The sequence below is a fragment of the Papilio machaon genome, chromosome 1, assembly GCF_912999745.1.
Source record: "Papilio machaon chromosome 1, ilPapMach1.1, whole genome shotgun sequence".
Lineage (NCBI taxonomy): Eukaryota > Metazoa > Arthropoda > Insecta > Lepidoptera > Papilionidae > Papilio > Papilio machaon.
In genome coordinates this window covers 8207602-8223645 of record NC_059986.1, presented here as the reverse complement: position 1 = coordinate 8223645, position 16044 = coordinate 8207602, and the positions used below count along the sequence as shown (strand labels likewise).

Genomic DNA, 16044 nt, shown 5'->3' with positions numbered 1-16044 from the left:
CTTGCGCACGTCTGCTGCGCTCTGATTGGCTGACGTTACTTACGCATACAAGCGTCCGTATACTTGATACACAACAAGTGTACTTCGCCTTCGTAAGATCTGTATTTTGTATATTAAACGATACATACGCAAGGAAATATAGTATACAATTTACATAAATTATACACTTTTGTAAACCAGGTTATTGTTTGTACATAATATTAAAAATTATATTCCCGTATTCATAATACAAGCTGAACGAAAAATTTGGCACTACATATATAATTCACATTTAAATTAAGGAGCTTTTTTTAAGACACTGATTTTCAATTATTGCTTTCCATATAAATATTTACTTACGAATAATAATTATTAAAAAACGTTCCACAAATCTATTGTAAAGTTACTATATAATTGTTTCAATCAATTTCGGGAAGCCCAAAATGGTCCTGTATAACTTTATGATGCGATAATTCAACTATATTTCAACATACATATGTTTTGAGCAAGATGAAAGATATACTACTAGTAATATTATAAACATATATATGGCACTGGCTTCGATAATGCAACTGTTTGCAACATATATGCTAAAACTAACATACACTACTTTAGGGCCCCTGAGTTTAAAGTGCACAATAACGTGTGATGCAAGTGCGATGACGTCATTGTAGTGACACGTAATGTTGATATCAAAACAATTGCTATATTATTGTGCACGGATTTTACATATTTTATAACTATTTTTTTTATGTTTTGAGAAATTTAAAATGCCAATGACAATATTGAGCCTTTTTGAAAACAATTGTAATTGAGTTTTTTTTTTAATTTATTTATTTACTTTCGGTAATTTAAGGAACATATTAATTAAATTACATTTAAAAATACAGTTAAAGTCTAATAAAGTTGAAGGCAATTTGAAATCTTTATTTTATTTCAGATTTTATATATCCTAAAGGCTCAATACTTAAATACATATTTATAATTAATACATAAATACTTTTAGTCATACATACATTATAATATCATGAAAATCAATTCCTATTTTATTATATAAAGTTTCGTACACCATTATATTTTAATTACCAGAAAAAAAAACTGTAACCTGTTGCCTATACTGATAATATTAAAAAAAAAAAACAAATCAGAATTAAAAAAATATCCTACAAATAACGTAATTATTAATCGATTGCAATAAATAATACACACCCAAATAAAACGCTTGTAATAATTTCCGCCTACCCCCCAGACCCACTCTCTTCACCCCGCTAAGACCATTTTTTTTTTAATTTCGGGGGGTGGGGAGGTGGAATTTTCAAATAATACCCTGAGATTGATTTCTACCCCCTTAACCCCCTTCAGTGGCCATCCTCGAGTGCGACTGCGAGGGGTCTTGGGATCTCCAAAGGACCTTGGCCTAGATAATTTTATGAATAAAATCTCACTCAATTCTTTATAAAAAGTATTTCTATTTGTAATTAAAGTTTATTATCGTTAAGTAAAAATAAAAATGACTACACATTTAAGATCTTATGTCTTCTACATTAGCAGATATTTTTTTCTGGTAATTATAAAATAATAATGCATTTTTTACAAAGGCCGTTATATAGTCTGTGTTCATTTACAGAAATTATATACCAAAATGCTGTTAAAAAATTATATTTATAAATAATATTACTGTTTTCACTATATTGTGTACTGCTAAAGGTGGTTCCTTGTCTTTTTACACTTTAAAAAAAACAATAGTTGGTCAAAAACGATTAGCGACTTTTAAAAAAAATCCTATATGAGTTTTGTTTATTTTCGATTTTATAATTCAAATAATTCCTAATGTTTCCTTTGTTACCCATATTATTTGTTTTTCGTAACATTTTCCCTTTCCCTGAATAAAACCACTTTTACCCCCTTCAAAGAATTCCCAACAGCATACAAGCGAATCAATCATTTTGTAAACCGCCAAAGCAAATTTATATCTCATCCAACATTTACTCATACAAAGTAAAAAAAAAACAATATTGATCAACACAAATGAACCTAATATTTACATAATTTTAATTAAAACCGTTATAAAAATGAATATTAAACGAAATTATGTATTACAGGTAGCGAGATACTGCGCTTATATATTCAAAAAAAAAATTAACTCGGAAGCGAATCAACGATTAGTATATTTAAATATTTAAAGTAAGCAAATGTGATAGTCTTATTTTCTAAGCCAAACGAATTAAAACTTTATTGTTAGTAACATAAACACATTTATTAAATGCAATTTTAATTTAGGGATGGTCGATGATACGTGATATCGATAGTAAGTTTCCTAATATCGATATGTGAATAATGTAATACCCAATCGAATATTTTTAATAAATAATTTAACCACGTTTGTTTAAATTATCGAATTGCCATAATTTTTAACCGATTAAATTACCAAATCGAAGATAATATGTTAAGACTTAGTAAAAATAATATTGCATTTGCACCGAAATCAAATAAAAAAGTTAACGTTATTATTTAAATTTTCATCAATTTTTATCCATGAAATTATTATTTTTAATTGTTATTTTGTAAACATCGACGTTTTTTATAGCAACGACCATCCCTATTTCAGATCCAAAAAATATCGATAAATTTTTCAAAATGTGTAAGTACAACATTACGCCTATCACAGGGACCAAAAACGTAGAAATTAGAAGTTGTAGTCACTATAAAATACCACAGGACTAGTTATATATTTATATTAAATGTATAAACATAAAAATTGAACATACGAGATACGGAGATATGTATTTTTATCATTAATTTTTTTTTATTAAACTTTTTTGTTATCTGTATTTACGTGAGCATGAAACTGAAGCAATAAGTGACATAAACGTTAAAAAAATGTTGCTAACAAAAAAATTATTACTAAAAAAGACTGTCAATGTCTTTTTTTGGAGTCTTTATGTGCACCATTCTTTACATCATATATTTTATATATATTATATTTAAAAACAAAAATGATGTTTGTGATTAAAACTGTAATGTATTCATACAAATTTCGTATAGTAAATGTCACATTCTATATGTCAATGTCATAATTGTTCCTTTAAAAAAAAACTTGTTAATAATGATTTTTTCCGATTTGGTGTTTTTAAGTTGCAAATCATTAATATAATACGAGTTTTTTTACTAATTTATCGTCGGATTAAGAAAACGCTTCTAATGGGGAGAAATTCTGAAAGCTCTAAGTAGGTGGCGCTAGTGTCAAGAGTGGACTGTCATCTGTCAAATTTCTTAAACGTCATTCTAGCGATTTAAAAATATTTTAGGATATTAATAATTTATGAATGAACTCTTTAAAAAAAAACTTATATTCGATTCTTTAGAGTGAAATTTGAGTCTTTAGAGTTTTTTGTGGTACATTTAGTGCTACATCCACTCTTGATCATGTTGACATCTAAATTGAGCAAAAGGTAGTTTTTCTCTCCATGAATGCGGTATTCTATAAATCAGATGACAATGTCAATGATGACATCGACGTATCAGATGTGTGACAGATGTGTGACAGATGTGACATGACAGTGAGAGTGGTGAATGTGTTGTGAGAGAGGCGGTGTGAGGTGATCAGTGTCGCGGGAGGGAGGCGTTGGCGGGCAGCGTGGAGCTGCGCTGTGACGCGTTCAGGTACGCCGGCTTCAAGTTCGACCGCACAGAGTCCCTACGATTATAAATTATTTGAATCAGGTTTATTCGACAACTACCTCTACCCTATAGCTAAAGTCCAATCGCGGAGGACGAAGAATTTCGAACATTGAACTGTCATTACTTAGACAGGTGACAGAGACCTGTCACTCCCGCGTAAATACAATGAGTCTCGCTCGCACAGATACAATGGTCGCCGTCCTCAGGGATCGTAAACCTTTTACTGGAGACTATAAGGTTTGTTCTTGTTTGCATAATGTGGTTTTGGTTGGCCTTGAGTCACAATAAAAAGTCCTTGGTTTGGTTGACCTTGACGTAATTAGTAATGTTTAAATAACGAACGACATTCCGTCTTGGAATGCGTGAGTGATCGCTCAGTTTTCGGACACAGTTATTTACCTATTATTAGTTTGTTATCTTGTTTTAATTGTTAAGTGATTTTGTTAATTTTTCGTAATTTGGTAAATTTTCTTTCTCCTTCAAAAAATTTATGTAAACCGCAATAAATACAAAAATGTTTGTGACCACTGTCAGTAAGTAAAGAGGTCGTTGTACGAAATTCTTCGTGCTACGCGACTGGACTTTACTAAATGATTAATGCAAAAATACGAAAATCTCTATAGTGCTGAACACGCTTAAAATACAAATTTGAGATATTTTACATTTGAATATAGTATTTTTTAAATTAATAAATATATACAAAAATTATACTGTTTGTAGATGGGCAAATTACTAAACATTTTATATTATTGTGAGTGTGTTTGTATGCAATGTGGGCTGTGGTGGATGTACCTGGGCGAGAGTTTGGCGTGGTCATGGTTGGTATGGTGAGCGGCGCGGTACCCGTAGCGCTGCACACGACGCGCCAGCCGCGCCACCCAGCGCCTCTGCTCCTGCGCCGCGGGTGCCAGCAGCAGCAGCTCACGTGCGCGGTCCGCGTGCAACTTGCACGCCGCCACACCTTCACCACCTTCCGACACATGCTCAGCGTGGATCTTCATACGACACCCTGATACATAACATTATAAATTGGATAACAAAAATAACATAGGCAGCATACAGATGTGTAGAAGACGATGTGAATATTTATATTTTGTCACGCGTTGTTATATTCTTGCACTGTTTATTTATGTATTTTTATTAGTCATTGTTATGTGTTATTTACTGTTATTATAAAATATATTATCGTGTAAACTATTATGTAAAGTGAGTATAGTGTCAAATAGGTTGTATACTGTAAGGATGCAATGCAATTGTTTTTAAATAAATAAAAAAAAAAACATTAGGATATAGTAAAAGTGTAAACAACATATTAATGTGAAATAGCATAGTGCCATGTATTATTGTAGGATGTAATAAACGGTACTAACTGCGACACTCGTAGGCGTGCGGAGGACGGAACATATGCCAGAGCGGGCGCGTGCACACCTCGCACGCTGTGGGGATGTGATACGTGATGCTGACCAGGTCGTGTCCCTTGTGCTGCACAGTGTTACCTGCAACATACATCACACATCACATGCTGTTACAAATGAGTACGCAGTATATACAAAGTGTTAAGTTTACAGACCGGTATGGTCGGCGCTGTCCTGCGGCGCGTCTGCGGCGTCGCCCGGGCGGCGAGCCTCGCCCTCGCCCGCGTACAGCAGCTGGAAGATGCGCGGGATGTCCTTTGCATCCGCTCGGATCACATCGCCCTGCGTCACAGACCGCACGTGGAACACCTTGCTGTAACACACACACGAACAAACATTCAGAAACTTATCCTTGTATAATTTAGTACAAAAACAGTTTTTAATTAAATCCTGTAAATTTACAAAATGGTATTTTACTAACAAAGTTATCACAATAGTATGAAACTGACCTCAAATCTAGTATCATAACGGGATCGGTGGTGTTCTGCTTGTCGCTCTCGGAGTTGTAGAAGATGATCTTCTTGGAGGAGACGACGACGTACTGCTTGCGCCAGCCGTGCCGGCGGATGTTCTGCTTGAGAGGTACGGACAGCCAGCCCTCCAGCGTCTGCTCCGTCTCGCCGTCCTCCGCGTCCGCAGACGACTGCGACGCCGTCTCGCTCGTCAGCGCCGCCAGCTTCTCTTTCAGCTGTTCTATCTCCACGTCTTTGCTGTCCACCTGGTACCACAGATACGATCCAGTTGATTACTATTATTCAAACTGTACATCTAAAATATTGGTGTACATTTCCTTTGTTACCTCCATGGCGAGCCGCAGGCGTGTCTGCTGCTCGTCGACAAGCTGCTGCTGCGCGTCCTGCAGATCGCGCTGCAGCTTCGACACGAGCTGGTCGTGCTTCTCCTTCTCGCGCGTCAACTCCTGCTGCAGCTTGCGGTAGTCCTTGTCCTTGCGCACCGACATCTTGCTCTTCGTCTTTGTATTCGTTGGGTTCATATCTTTTCTGTAATAGAAACGATATTGAGTTATGAAAATTACAAAGAAAATAGGCTTAAAGGATTACTGCAAAATAACCAGATCATGAGTGCTAGATACTAAAGATACTACTTAGAAAGATTGCATTTACCTGTTCATGATCTCTGCGAGCTTGTTGACGGCCTGCTGCTTGAGGATGATCTCCGAGTTGAGCTTCTTGTTGAGCCGGTCCACGTCCTCCTGCAGCCGCTGCAGCGTCGCCACGCGCTCCGCCAGCGCCGTGCCGCTGCGTCGCAGCTCGTCCACCTCCTGCAATACACAATTCAACACCGGTTACACTTACTGAGTGAGTGACTAAATGATTGAATGAATGACCAAGTACAATATTAACCTTTCTCTGCAGGTCGATGGTGGCGCGGTTCTCGTGGTCGCGATCGCGCAGGCTCTGCAGCAGCGCATCTCGCGCCGCCAGCTCGCCGCTCTGCTGTGCCAGCGCCTCTCTCATCTCCAGTTCCTTCATCGTTTTCTCCTTCTCCAACTCGCCCACAGTTTCTTCTGCTATCGATCTGGTACATTACAATTAGCGATTTAAATATAATACTAATAAAATTATTAAATCTAAATCTGGTCTTTGGATCTACATCTTCATGAATCTTTCCATCGTGCAAGTTATTTAGGTCCTTTCCTTTCATAGAAGTAGAAAGCTAGCCCTTGTATAGTGTGGTATGCTGACCTGGCGATGGCCTCGGTGTCGGCGCGCGCGATGGCGAGCTGCAGCTGGTGCATGAGACCGGCGCGCTCGTGCTCGAGATCGCGCGCTGCGCGGCCGCTCTCCTCGAGCTGCGCACGCGCCTCAGTCGCCTGCGTGCGGTACACCGCGCAGTAGTGCTGCTCGCTCTCCAGCTGCGACCTCAGCTCCTCACACTGCAACACACGACATATAATCATATTACCAAACCAGATATGTAGGATAAAAATATTTAATACCGGAAACACAAAGCAATTAATTGTTTTTAAGTAATCAGCAAGCGAATAAATTAAATAGTTGCCGTCTAATTTTGATCTTGGGTAACATCTACAATTCTAATATCAAATAATGATTTCGTAATTAAAATGTGTATATTTTTATAATAATCCAATTAACATTTCCATTTATCATTGCTTTATTAAACGATCATAAATTCTATATGAATACTATTTAAAATCATACAAGTTCCTGCAGTAGGTAAATGCAAAATAGTTTTTTATATGCATTATGACTAAATCAAGAAGCGACACTGGCCGTAAGTGTCTGACGTCATTCAAAACAAGCTCATCGTGAACCTATAGTGCGAATTAAAACCAATGTAATACTTGTGTAAATAAAACATAAGAGCGCAATTAAATCGCAGCAGCGATAGGTGTCCGGGAAATAAAGCGACGTCAACATGCTTCTGTTCATTAAAACTTTAATAAATACTTGCGTTTTATACCCATCATCATGTTGGAAGGTCGTTCATAAAGGAATTACAAGCGACCTAATGAAAGAGATGTGAACATTTTATTTAACGTTTGTCGAGTGACTTGCTTAGAATAAAAAAACTGATCTATCTAATAATCGCCTAATGATTATGAAAGAGTCAAGTGCAATCATTCCCTTGTGCATGCAATTATTATTTCCACTATGAATACAGCTCTTCGATGTAAATTCTGTAAGAAACTATCAGAATCAAAAAACATTAAGTTTCACTTCATTCGGGAAACGAATTATCGTCCAAAAGTTTAATAACAAGAGCTGTAACTGAGACGATGAGAAAAAATGCCACATATTTTCTTAACAATCATATTCTAGAAACATCTATCCTTGTTCATTAATTCTTGTATATTAATTCTGTAACAACGGTACTGTGCCGGCACAATGCGGCGAATTATACTTCATAGCTAGGCGATATAAAAGTTTACGAAGCACATCTACGCGCACGCATTCTCAGAACGCTTATCTAAGTCACTACTTCATATCCGTATTTTTCGAAGAATTGATCTATCTTATTATTTTTAATTTAACTATGACATTATAACGGTACTATACAACGGTTTTCCATAATCAAATAAAAACAAAAATTATTTAAGAAGACTAAAAACGCTTAAAATTTAAGATAGTTTTATATAGTTAGGATAAAGCCAAAGCCTAGTAAATCGATTATGTTAGAAATTCTCTTCAAGATATTATTTTATTTCTTGCAATTGTTAGCAGTCAGACAGTCGTTATAATGTAAGGAAAATAATGTGTTAATTATGTACAAAAATAAACGTAGACATATCAAAATTAATTGACATGATGAAATTCGTTAAATTTATTAAATTCTTGAAATCTTAGTAAACACGGCAGCGTTTGTGTAATCGAGCATAGTGAAGCATTGTGGGCCGCGTGTGAAGAGTAATGCTTGCGTCACACATCGAACAGATATCCGTGCAACAAGCACGTCGTTCTGACTCTGCATAATACATGAGTATGTTGTAGAAAAATTATATTAGAAACAGTCACATCAGCTATTCACCTCCTATATTTTTATCAAATGCATGATGCTACTTGGAATAAATCGAAATAGATGAAAGTTAATTGGAAAAAGACAGCATCAATTCAATTTCTTATAACATCAATTATCTTTTAATGATCGCACAAAACTTATAGTTAAACCTTATCACCCACGTTCATGATGCGTGGAGAAGAAGGATCTTTTGAGGTTTCAAAAATTGACACTAACAGTCAATTATAAATTTAGAGACAAGAGCTAAAGATCTAAATGTCAACAATGATTCTACGTATCACGCTCTCGTTATAAACAATTGTCTATAAACTTGTGAACTCGTTGCCACCATTTTGATTTAATAGCTGAGTTTGAGAGCGTATTGATAATCTTTTGTGCTTGTGTGAACAATCGACTTATTACGTGAGTTATGACATGTCTATTAAAATATGTAGGTCTTTTCGCTTCATTATTACTAGATTCAATTTTAACGTTAAGGACGAAGTTCTTAACGTTTCTCGTTCAAAACTGGTTTTAATTCTAATATCTAAGAATTTTGAAAACTGTAAAATAACAAGAAATGGTATTATAACTATTTTAGGTATCTTATCATATGAAAAATATATACAGTTACTTCCTACTATTTTTGCACTAACTAACTAGGGGTAGGCTCCTCCTCCTCCTCCCCTCAGTAGGGACGTATAGTGAGCTGATGATGATGATGATTTTTGCACACCAATAATGATGACTGCAAAAATGATTATTCCCGCCACTTTGTTAGGATCAATTCAAACTAAATTCCAATTAAAATGACGAAAACAGAAATCATGACCTAACAATAACTGCACCATAAAGACTGTTCCTTGAATAGATGATTGAGGGCTAATTATTTCTATATGACTAAAAGAAAAATTACATATAATATTAACCACAAATAACACGTAACTATGTTTACTTGGAGAGCAGGTGCGTATTATATCGTGCGATAAGTCCAAGCTTTAGTTAGTTCTTTTAGAGGTCGTCGTTAGTCAGATCATTCCCTCGGGATATATGTTAATTTAACAAGATGTACATATCTACAAATTTTGAATCTCTCAAAACAATCATTTTGTTTAATATAAAGTATTAATATTACATACATCAAGGTCACTTACACGGTAAAAAAGGTAAACAGTGATAGAAAACTTTTTGGTTGTTTCTCTACATTATGTACATGACATATTGTCAACATCGCAAACTCCGAAACTAAGTAAGCTTATGTATACTTATGTATTATATACATACAAACACGTAACAGATAAGTGAGTCATAATGTCGTAAGAGCGGAGGACAACCTATTTCGGCGTGATGAGACTATGATTAATTCAAAGAACAGTAAAAGCCTCAGTCTAGCCGCGGCAAGTCCCACCTTATAAACCTGCTTTAGAATTCACCTTTGCGCACGACTTCATTTTTGTTACGTGACTCATTTATTTGTTTATTATTATAAATAATTTAAAATACGTTATGTTTCCTTAGTTGCTATATTTGTATGATGTATATTCGTGTTAAAGTTTTGCTTCTTCATAAAAAATGTGATGGAATTTTGCTGACGATAGAATAATTCCACAAACGGCTTCGTGATCTACATCTAAGCCTAGTCCGTGTTTCGGATTACAGTTAGGTTTTGTTTTGTTCTATAAATAATTAAATAAATATGATTTGATAACGTGACCTACTTTACACCGCGTGGTGCTGGAGATCCATTCCTGTAGTTTACAACACCACTACTCCCACTCTTCTATCATTGTGTATTTTAATTCGTTAATCTGCGTTAAACGCAAATTCATTGCCTATGAAGCAACAAGTTGATCACTTTTATTACTCCTAATGAATCAATCTGAACGCTAGTCGTTTTGGAATACTGAGCGTTTCTGTTTTACGACAATTTAACTGAACAAAAAGAAAAAATACAGCTAGCTAGTAGCTAATACCAGTAAGATTTTGAACAAGCAAGACGAGTCAATGGCACTCTACTTGTTAACGGTGACTAAGCAAGAAGAATTGTTGACAACTTACCCTTGAATAGTGCATGTCGCGCTCTGCACTAGCAGCGGCTAGCTTCTCCGAGGTTTCGTGCAGGGCGGCGCGCACGGCCATCAGGTCCCGCGCGCGCGCATCCCGCTCGGCGGCAGCGGCGCGCGCGGCCGCCTCCGCAGTCGCCGTCTCCCCGCTGGCCGCAAGCCGCGCCGTGCGCTCCTGCTCTAACGCCGCCGCTAGACCTATCACCTACGAACAAATATACAACCTTAACAAATAATGTTTACAATTTTAAACTTTCATAAATCAAAAAGTGTAAGGAAAATTCAATAATTGTAACGTTAAGTCGTCCGACTTGAAGGACCGTAAATGTTTGCATCTATTAAATAACCAAAATGCAAAATAAATAGTGTCAAAAAGAAAAAAAACTTACCTTTTCGCTTTCTTGACGATGTTCCCCTTCCAATTTCTGCAAGCGCTGCTGCATCTGTCTGTAGTCAACACTCAACATCGACATTTGCCGGTCTTTCTCCTGGCAGGCAGCTTCGGCTCGCTGTCGACCGCCCTTTTCTTCATTCAGTTTCGCTTGCAAGGCTGCACAGCGACAACAATAATCCATAACATAGTTAGCAAAACCACAACAGTTACTAAAAAGTTGTATTTCTTATTTATATTGAACATATAGTTTTTGGACATTAACAAAAAGCAATAAATTACTTCTACTCAAGGAAAAGAAAATTAGGGTCTAGTTACTACTACTAGTATGCATGCCAACACATTATTAGCAAAATGAACAATACCTTTTAATATTTTTTCCAATGTTCCTGATGCATGCAAAAATTCAATAAACGCAGTATAGTTACATATCGCATATAGGATGTTGCTTACTTGTAGCTTATTGTATTATTCGGGACATAGCTAGTTGTCTAAAAGCCCTCATGTAAAATATACAACTAGAACACTCACCCTTAACGATTTCTAAGTTCGCTTCCTGTTTAGAGAGTAGCTGCGAGCGCTGCGTGTCTTGGTGCGCGCGCAGTTCCTGTTGGTAGAGATGTTGGGAGGCGCGCAACTCGTGAGTCAAGGATGCGCACTCCTTTTCGAGAGAAGACACGCGTTCTGACAACTGTCGATTATCCGTCATTATCTGTCCCATTCTTGTAGAACATCTCTCCAGCTCAGCGTGTGCAGCGTTTAGTCTATTGTTAGCTTCGGTAACTGCTGCATCTGACCGTTGTTTAGCTGCCTTCATAGATCCGAGTTCTTCGGATAAGGCGCTTCGTTCCCTCTCTAACGTGTCACGTTGTGCACGTAAGTTGGCCATAGTTCCGTCGCTGACGGCGGCTGCAGCGGCCTGTGCGGCGCTCAGCTCTGCGGCTTGTTTCCGAGCTTTAGTCGCAGCTTCCGCCTCCATCTTTAATTTTTCACGCATCTCTGACATTTGCTTCTCCAAGATGTTGATTTTATCATTATAAGTTTGCAAATTGTTCATCTCTTTTACCCTCTTACTTTGTTCTTCATCAAAACGACGTTTAATATCGTTGTAGTTGAATTCCGCTTTTCGTCTGGCATCTGACTCCGCCTCGGCCTTCCTCTGGATGTCTTTTAAGTCGTGCCTAAGTAAAGCTAATTCCTTATCAGTATCAGCTATGATTTTTTTATTTCTAGATTCTCTCTGCGCCAATTCTTCTAATTGAGCACAAAGCATAACTTGTCTATCCTCCAAGTTTCGTCTCGAGTCTCTTTCTCTATCTAAAAGTTTTTCTAATTGCAAAATTGCTTCAGATCCAACATTGTTCAAATGGTTGTTTGCAATAGTATCTACTACATCAGTTTGTTTTCTTTTCCCACCGCTTCGACAAAGCTGATAATCACCATTGTAGGTAAAACCTACAAATGGTAGGTGGTTGCCAACAAAAGCTTTTGGAACCGGAAAAGATTCATCTAGTGCATCAGATTTTTCAATGTCATCAAAATTTCGAGTATCATCGTCACTTGAAAGTTCTGGGACAACTGGCGGCACAGAATCTCTTAAATTCTCGAAACTCCATTGGTCGTTAATAAAGAATGGATGCTGCTTAATTTCATCAACACTATTTTTTCCCAATCTTCTAGTTCGGTCTGTTAGCAATCCTCTAATTAGTGATTTTGCGTCTTTCGAAATTTCTACATCATCAGGGAATTGTAAAGAGTTCCTGTGATCCATAATTTTCCCATATGTACCTACTAAACTATCAGCATAAAAAGGAGGATCACCTATTAACATTTCATATAAAAATATGCCCACAGCCCACCAATCACACTCGCGTCCATAAACCCCTTCTCCATTCTGAGACTGTAATACCTCAGGTGAAATGTAATCAGGAGTACCCACTGCATTACTAGCTCGCACCAACCCGTCATGGCCCATTCGCATGCAAGTACCAAAATCTGCTAACTTTAGATGGCCATATTTATCAATTAACATATTGTCAGGTTTTACATCTCTATGTACAAAACCCATACCATGAATTACATCTAGAGCCAGAACTATTTCCATTGTGTAGAACTTTGCCCATTTCTCTGGTATATCAAAATTAGACATTAAGCTAACAAGATCACCACCGGGCATATAATCCATCACCATATATAGATATTTTTGATCTTGGAACGCAAAATGAAGCTTGAGGATCCACTCTGAATTGGCATGCGCCATTATATGTCTCTCCTCCCAAAAAAATGTGGAATCCGACCTCTTAATCATTTCCACTTTACTCAGAAGTTTCATAGCATAAACTTGCCGTGTGGACTTTTGTCTGACTAGTTGAACTTCACCGAATGCTCCCCGACCTATGACTTTAATCAAATCAAAGTCCGCTGCTTTCATACGCAGATTAACTATGTCTGAAGCAAACTCTTCATCTAAAACAAACAAAAAATAATTCAAATATACATTTTTATTTTAAAGCAGTTATCAGGGAACAGACAAAATAAAGCCAGGTCATAAAACATTTTAAAGTATATGTCAAAAATCACAAATAACATTATAATATGAGAATATAGTCAAACAAGGATATCAGAACTCAGCACTGGTATTGTGGTTGGTTCTATCAGAAATATATAAAAATACATAATTACAATATATATATTAATACTAGCTGTGGACTGCGAATCCGTCGCTCAAAATTAAAAAAAAATTAATAGGTAGCCTATGTGTTCTACATCTTTGCCAAATTTCAACAAGATTTGTTGAGAAATTCCAGAGGTACCTTCAAGCAAACATCCATCCATACATCCATCCATATAAACTTTCGCATTTATAATATTAATAAGATAATAAGAAGTAAGATAATAAAAATGTAAAAACAAATAAAACCTACTTAGGCATAGAAAATGACATTAAATAAAAAAAATACATAACAGCTACAGAAGTTGAAGTTGACTAGAGGGTGTTAGTGGCCCGATAACCTTGTTGGTGTATTACTAGGAAGGATCTATACAACAATCCTGTACATAACCAACTAGATATTTAAAAAACAAACTATCAGTATGAACCCATACAATACATTTGAAATTTGTAAAGAGAAGTTATTTCTAATAGTTAGAAATTAATAAACAAGTGAACATACTTGTCATAACAAATGCATTATTTAATTACGAGGTCAATGGTCATATGTACTACATAGATAACAAGCATGATTTGTACCTTTCTTAAATGACATTGTTTCTCATTAGTACAAATAATGAGTAATAATGAAAACAATTTATTTCTACAGATAATAGATAAGATGAAACAAATTTGAATATATTTTAAGTAAAAAATATGGTAAGAGTCTTAACAAATACATTACACTAGCTGTCACCTGCGACTTACTCCATGTGGAATTAAAAACAATATCCAGTAGCCTATGTGTTCTAACAGATTATGTTCTACACCTGTGCCAAAATTTCATCAAGATCCATTAAACCCTTCCGGAGATACCTTCAAACAAACATCCATCCATCCATCTAAACATTTGCATTTATAATATTGGTAGCTTTTCACATTTTGGTTTGTAAAAAAAATAATTAAAATTAAACAATTGTTCAGTGTAACTATCTTCAAGAAGCTACTAGCTTGAATTGGAACTTGACCAATGTATTTTGCAATGTTAAAAAGATCATACAAGTGTATCACCCGAAGTCTGGTCTCTGCATATGGTAAAAGTGGAATAAATTATGAATTTAATGTTTATATAATATTTAATATCAATATGTAACATTAATTTTTTTACTTATATTTAGTGCTAAATTAGCAACTTTATAAAATATGAAAAGATAATATGTGCATGCAAAAAGTGTCAGTAAAAAGGGAGATCTTTTTTTCAGATTTTATCAAAATCTATCTGGTTCAGATACACATAGGGAACAAAAACATTCTACAACTGTTTTGCCAAAGTTTGAAAATAGATCCAATTTCTTCACAAAATGTAAGTAAACTGTTATTACTCATGCAAAGTAGATCTTTCCACTTCTTCAATAATTAAAATAATCAATAGTAAAAAATCTTTAATCATTACTATATACACTTGTGAATTGTTTTAAACATAAATAAAGAGATAAGAAAGAACAAAATATCTTGATCACCATATTGATTGATTGATTACCATACTATAACGTATTAGATTATGATGGTGCATGACTTAGGGAAATACTGGTCTTGTTGATATTTATTTATTTATTATTATATTAATTAAAGCCGAAAATATCTTAACAGAATCATCAGTTCCCGTCTCCTACTTACATCTACTGGTGTAAGCCTCGACATTTTTCATGCGTCGGATAGCTGGATGATCGCAGTCGGCGACGAGTGCGGTCACTGTATCGAGTAAGCTATCCACGTTGCCGGTGGACTGAGGGTCGCATAGTAATTCTTCTAACGCACACAGCCGCCTCCAACGATCCTCATCCTTTACCGCTTCCATTCTGAATCCAATTTTTGATCTTCACTGACACTAAACGCCACCACACATTCTCCCGATTAGCACCCCGATTGGAAACACCACTCTCATCACGATACATCAACAAATAGTAATGTTTTATTAACCTACACTTTTGCAACGTTAATAGCCTAAAGTTAGACGGGTAACTTATGTTTCATTATCAAAAAAATTACTTGTTAAAGCTTAAATGACAGGAGATAAAGGTGGTTCTCACAACAAAGCATATGCACGTTTGCAAACATAGTTGATAATGTGATACAATAACAATGACCCGTGCAGTGTTAATTTAACACTGGTGTAAAAACAATTTAATTAAGAACACAACATTGAAGGATAATGTTAAATAAAGCCAAATTATAAACCGCTTGATTGACGAACGATGATCGAACAATAACGTGAAGATAGGAACATGTTGCAAGTTACTGGAAGTGGATGGAGGTGGAGGTGGAGTTTGCACTTGTACAATGGCGTTTTAAAAATATAATTAGATGTTTATGGTTTTTGTTTTG

The 16044-nt window shown here is 35.8% G+C and overlaps 1 protein-coding gene across 1 annotated transcript; it reads right to left on the bottom strand.

The window, feature by feature from the left end:
• Window positions 1–3334: 3334 nt before the first annotated feature.
• On the bottom strand, window positions 3335–15985 carry LOC106713828 (rho-associated protein kinase 2). Its single transcript, XM_014506705.2, has 13 exons — window positions 15337–15985; window positions 11541–13475; window positions 11008–11168; window positions 10614–10823; window positions 6782–6972; window positions 6440–6614; window positions 6200–6357; window positions 5875–6076; window positions 5525–5793; window positions 5231–5388; window positions 5031–5156; window positions 4453–4669; window positions 3335–3676 (listed from the first exon to the last, which is right to left on the bottom strand). The coding sequence occupies exons 1-13, from the start codon at window positions 15515–15517 to the stop codon at window positions 3583–3585; spliced, it is 4077 nt and encodes a 1358-aa protein (XP_014362191.2). The 5' UTR covers window positions 15518–15985; the 3' UTR covers window positions 3335–3582.
• Window positions 15986–16044: the final 59 nt, after the last annotated feature.

Coding starts and splice junctions, on each gene's coding strand:
- LOC106713828 (XM_014506705.2), bottom strand. CDS start 15,517: ATGGAAGCGGTAAAGGATGAGGATCGTTGGAGGCGGCTGTGTGCGTTA. Junction 13,476..15,336: donor CGAGGCTTACACCAGTAGAT/GTAAGTAGGAGA, acceptor TGTTTGTTTTAG/ATGAAGAGTTTGCTTCAGAC. Junction 6,973..10,613: donor GCGACATGCACTATTCAAGG/GTAAGTTGTCAA, acceptor CGTGTGTTGCAG/TGTGAGGAGCTGAGGTCGCA.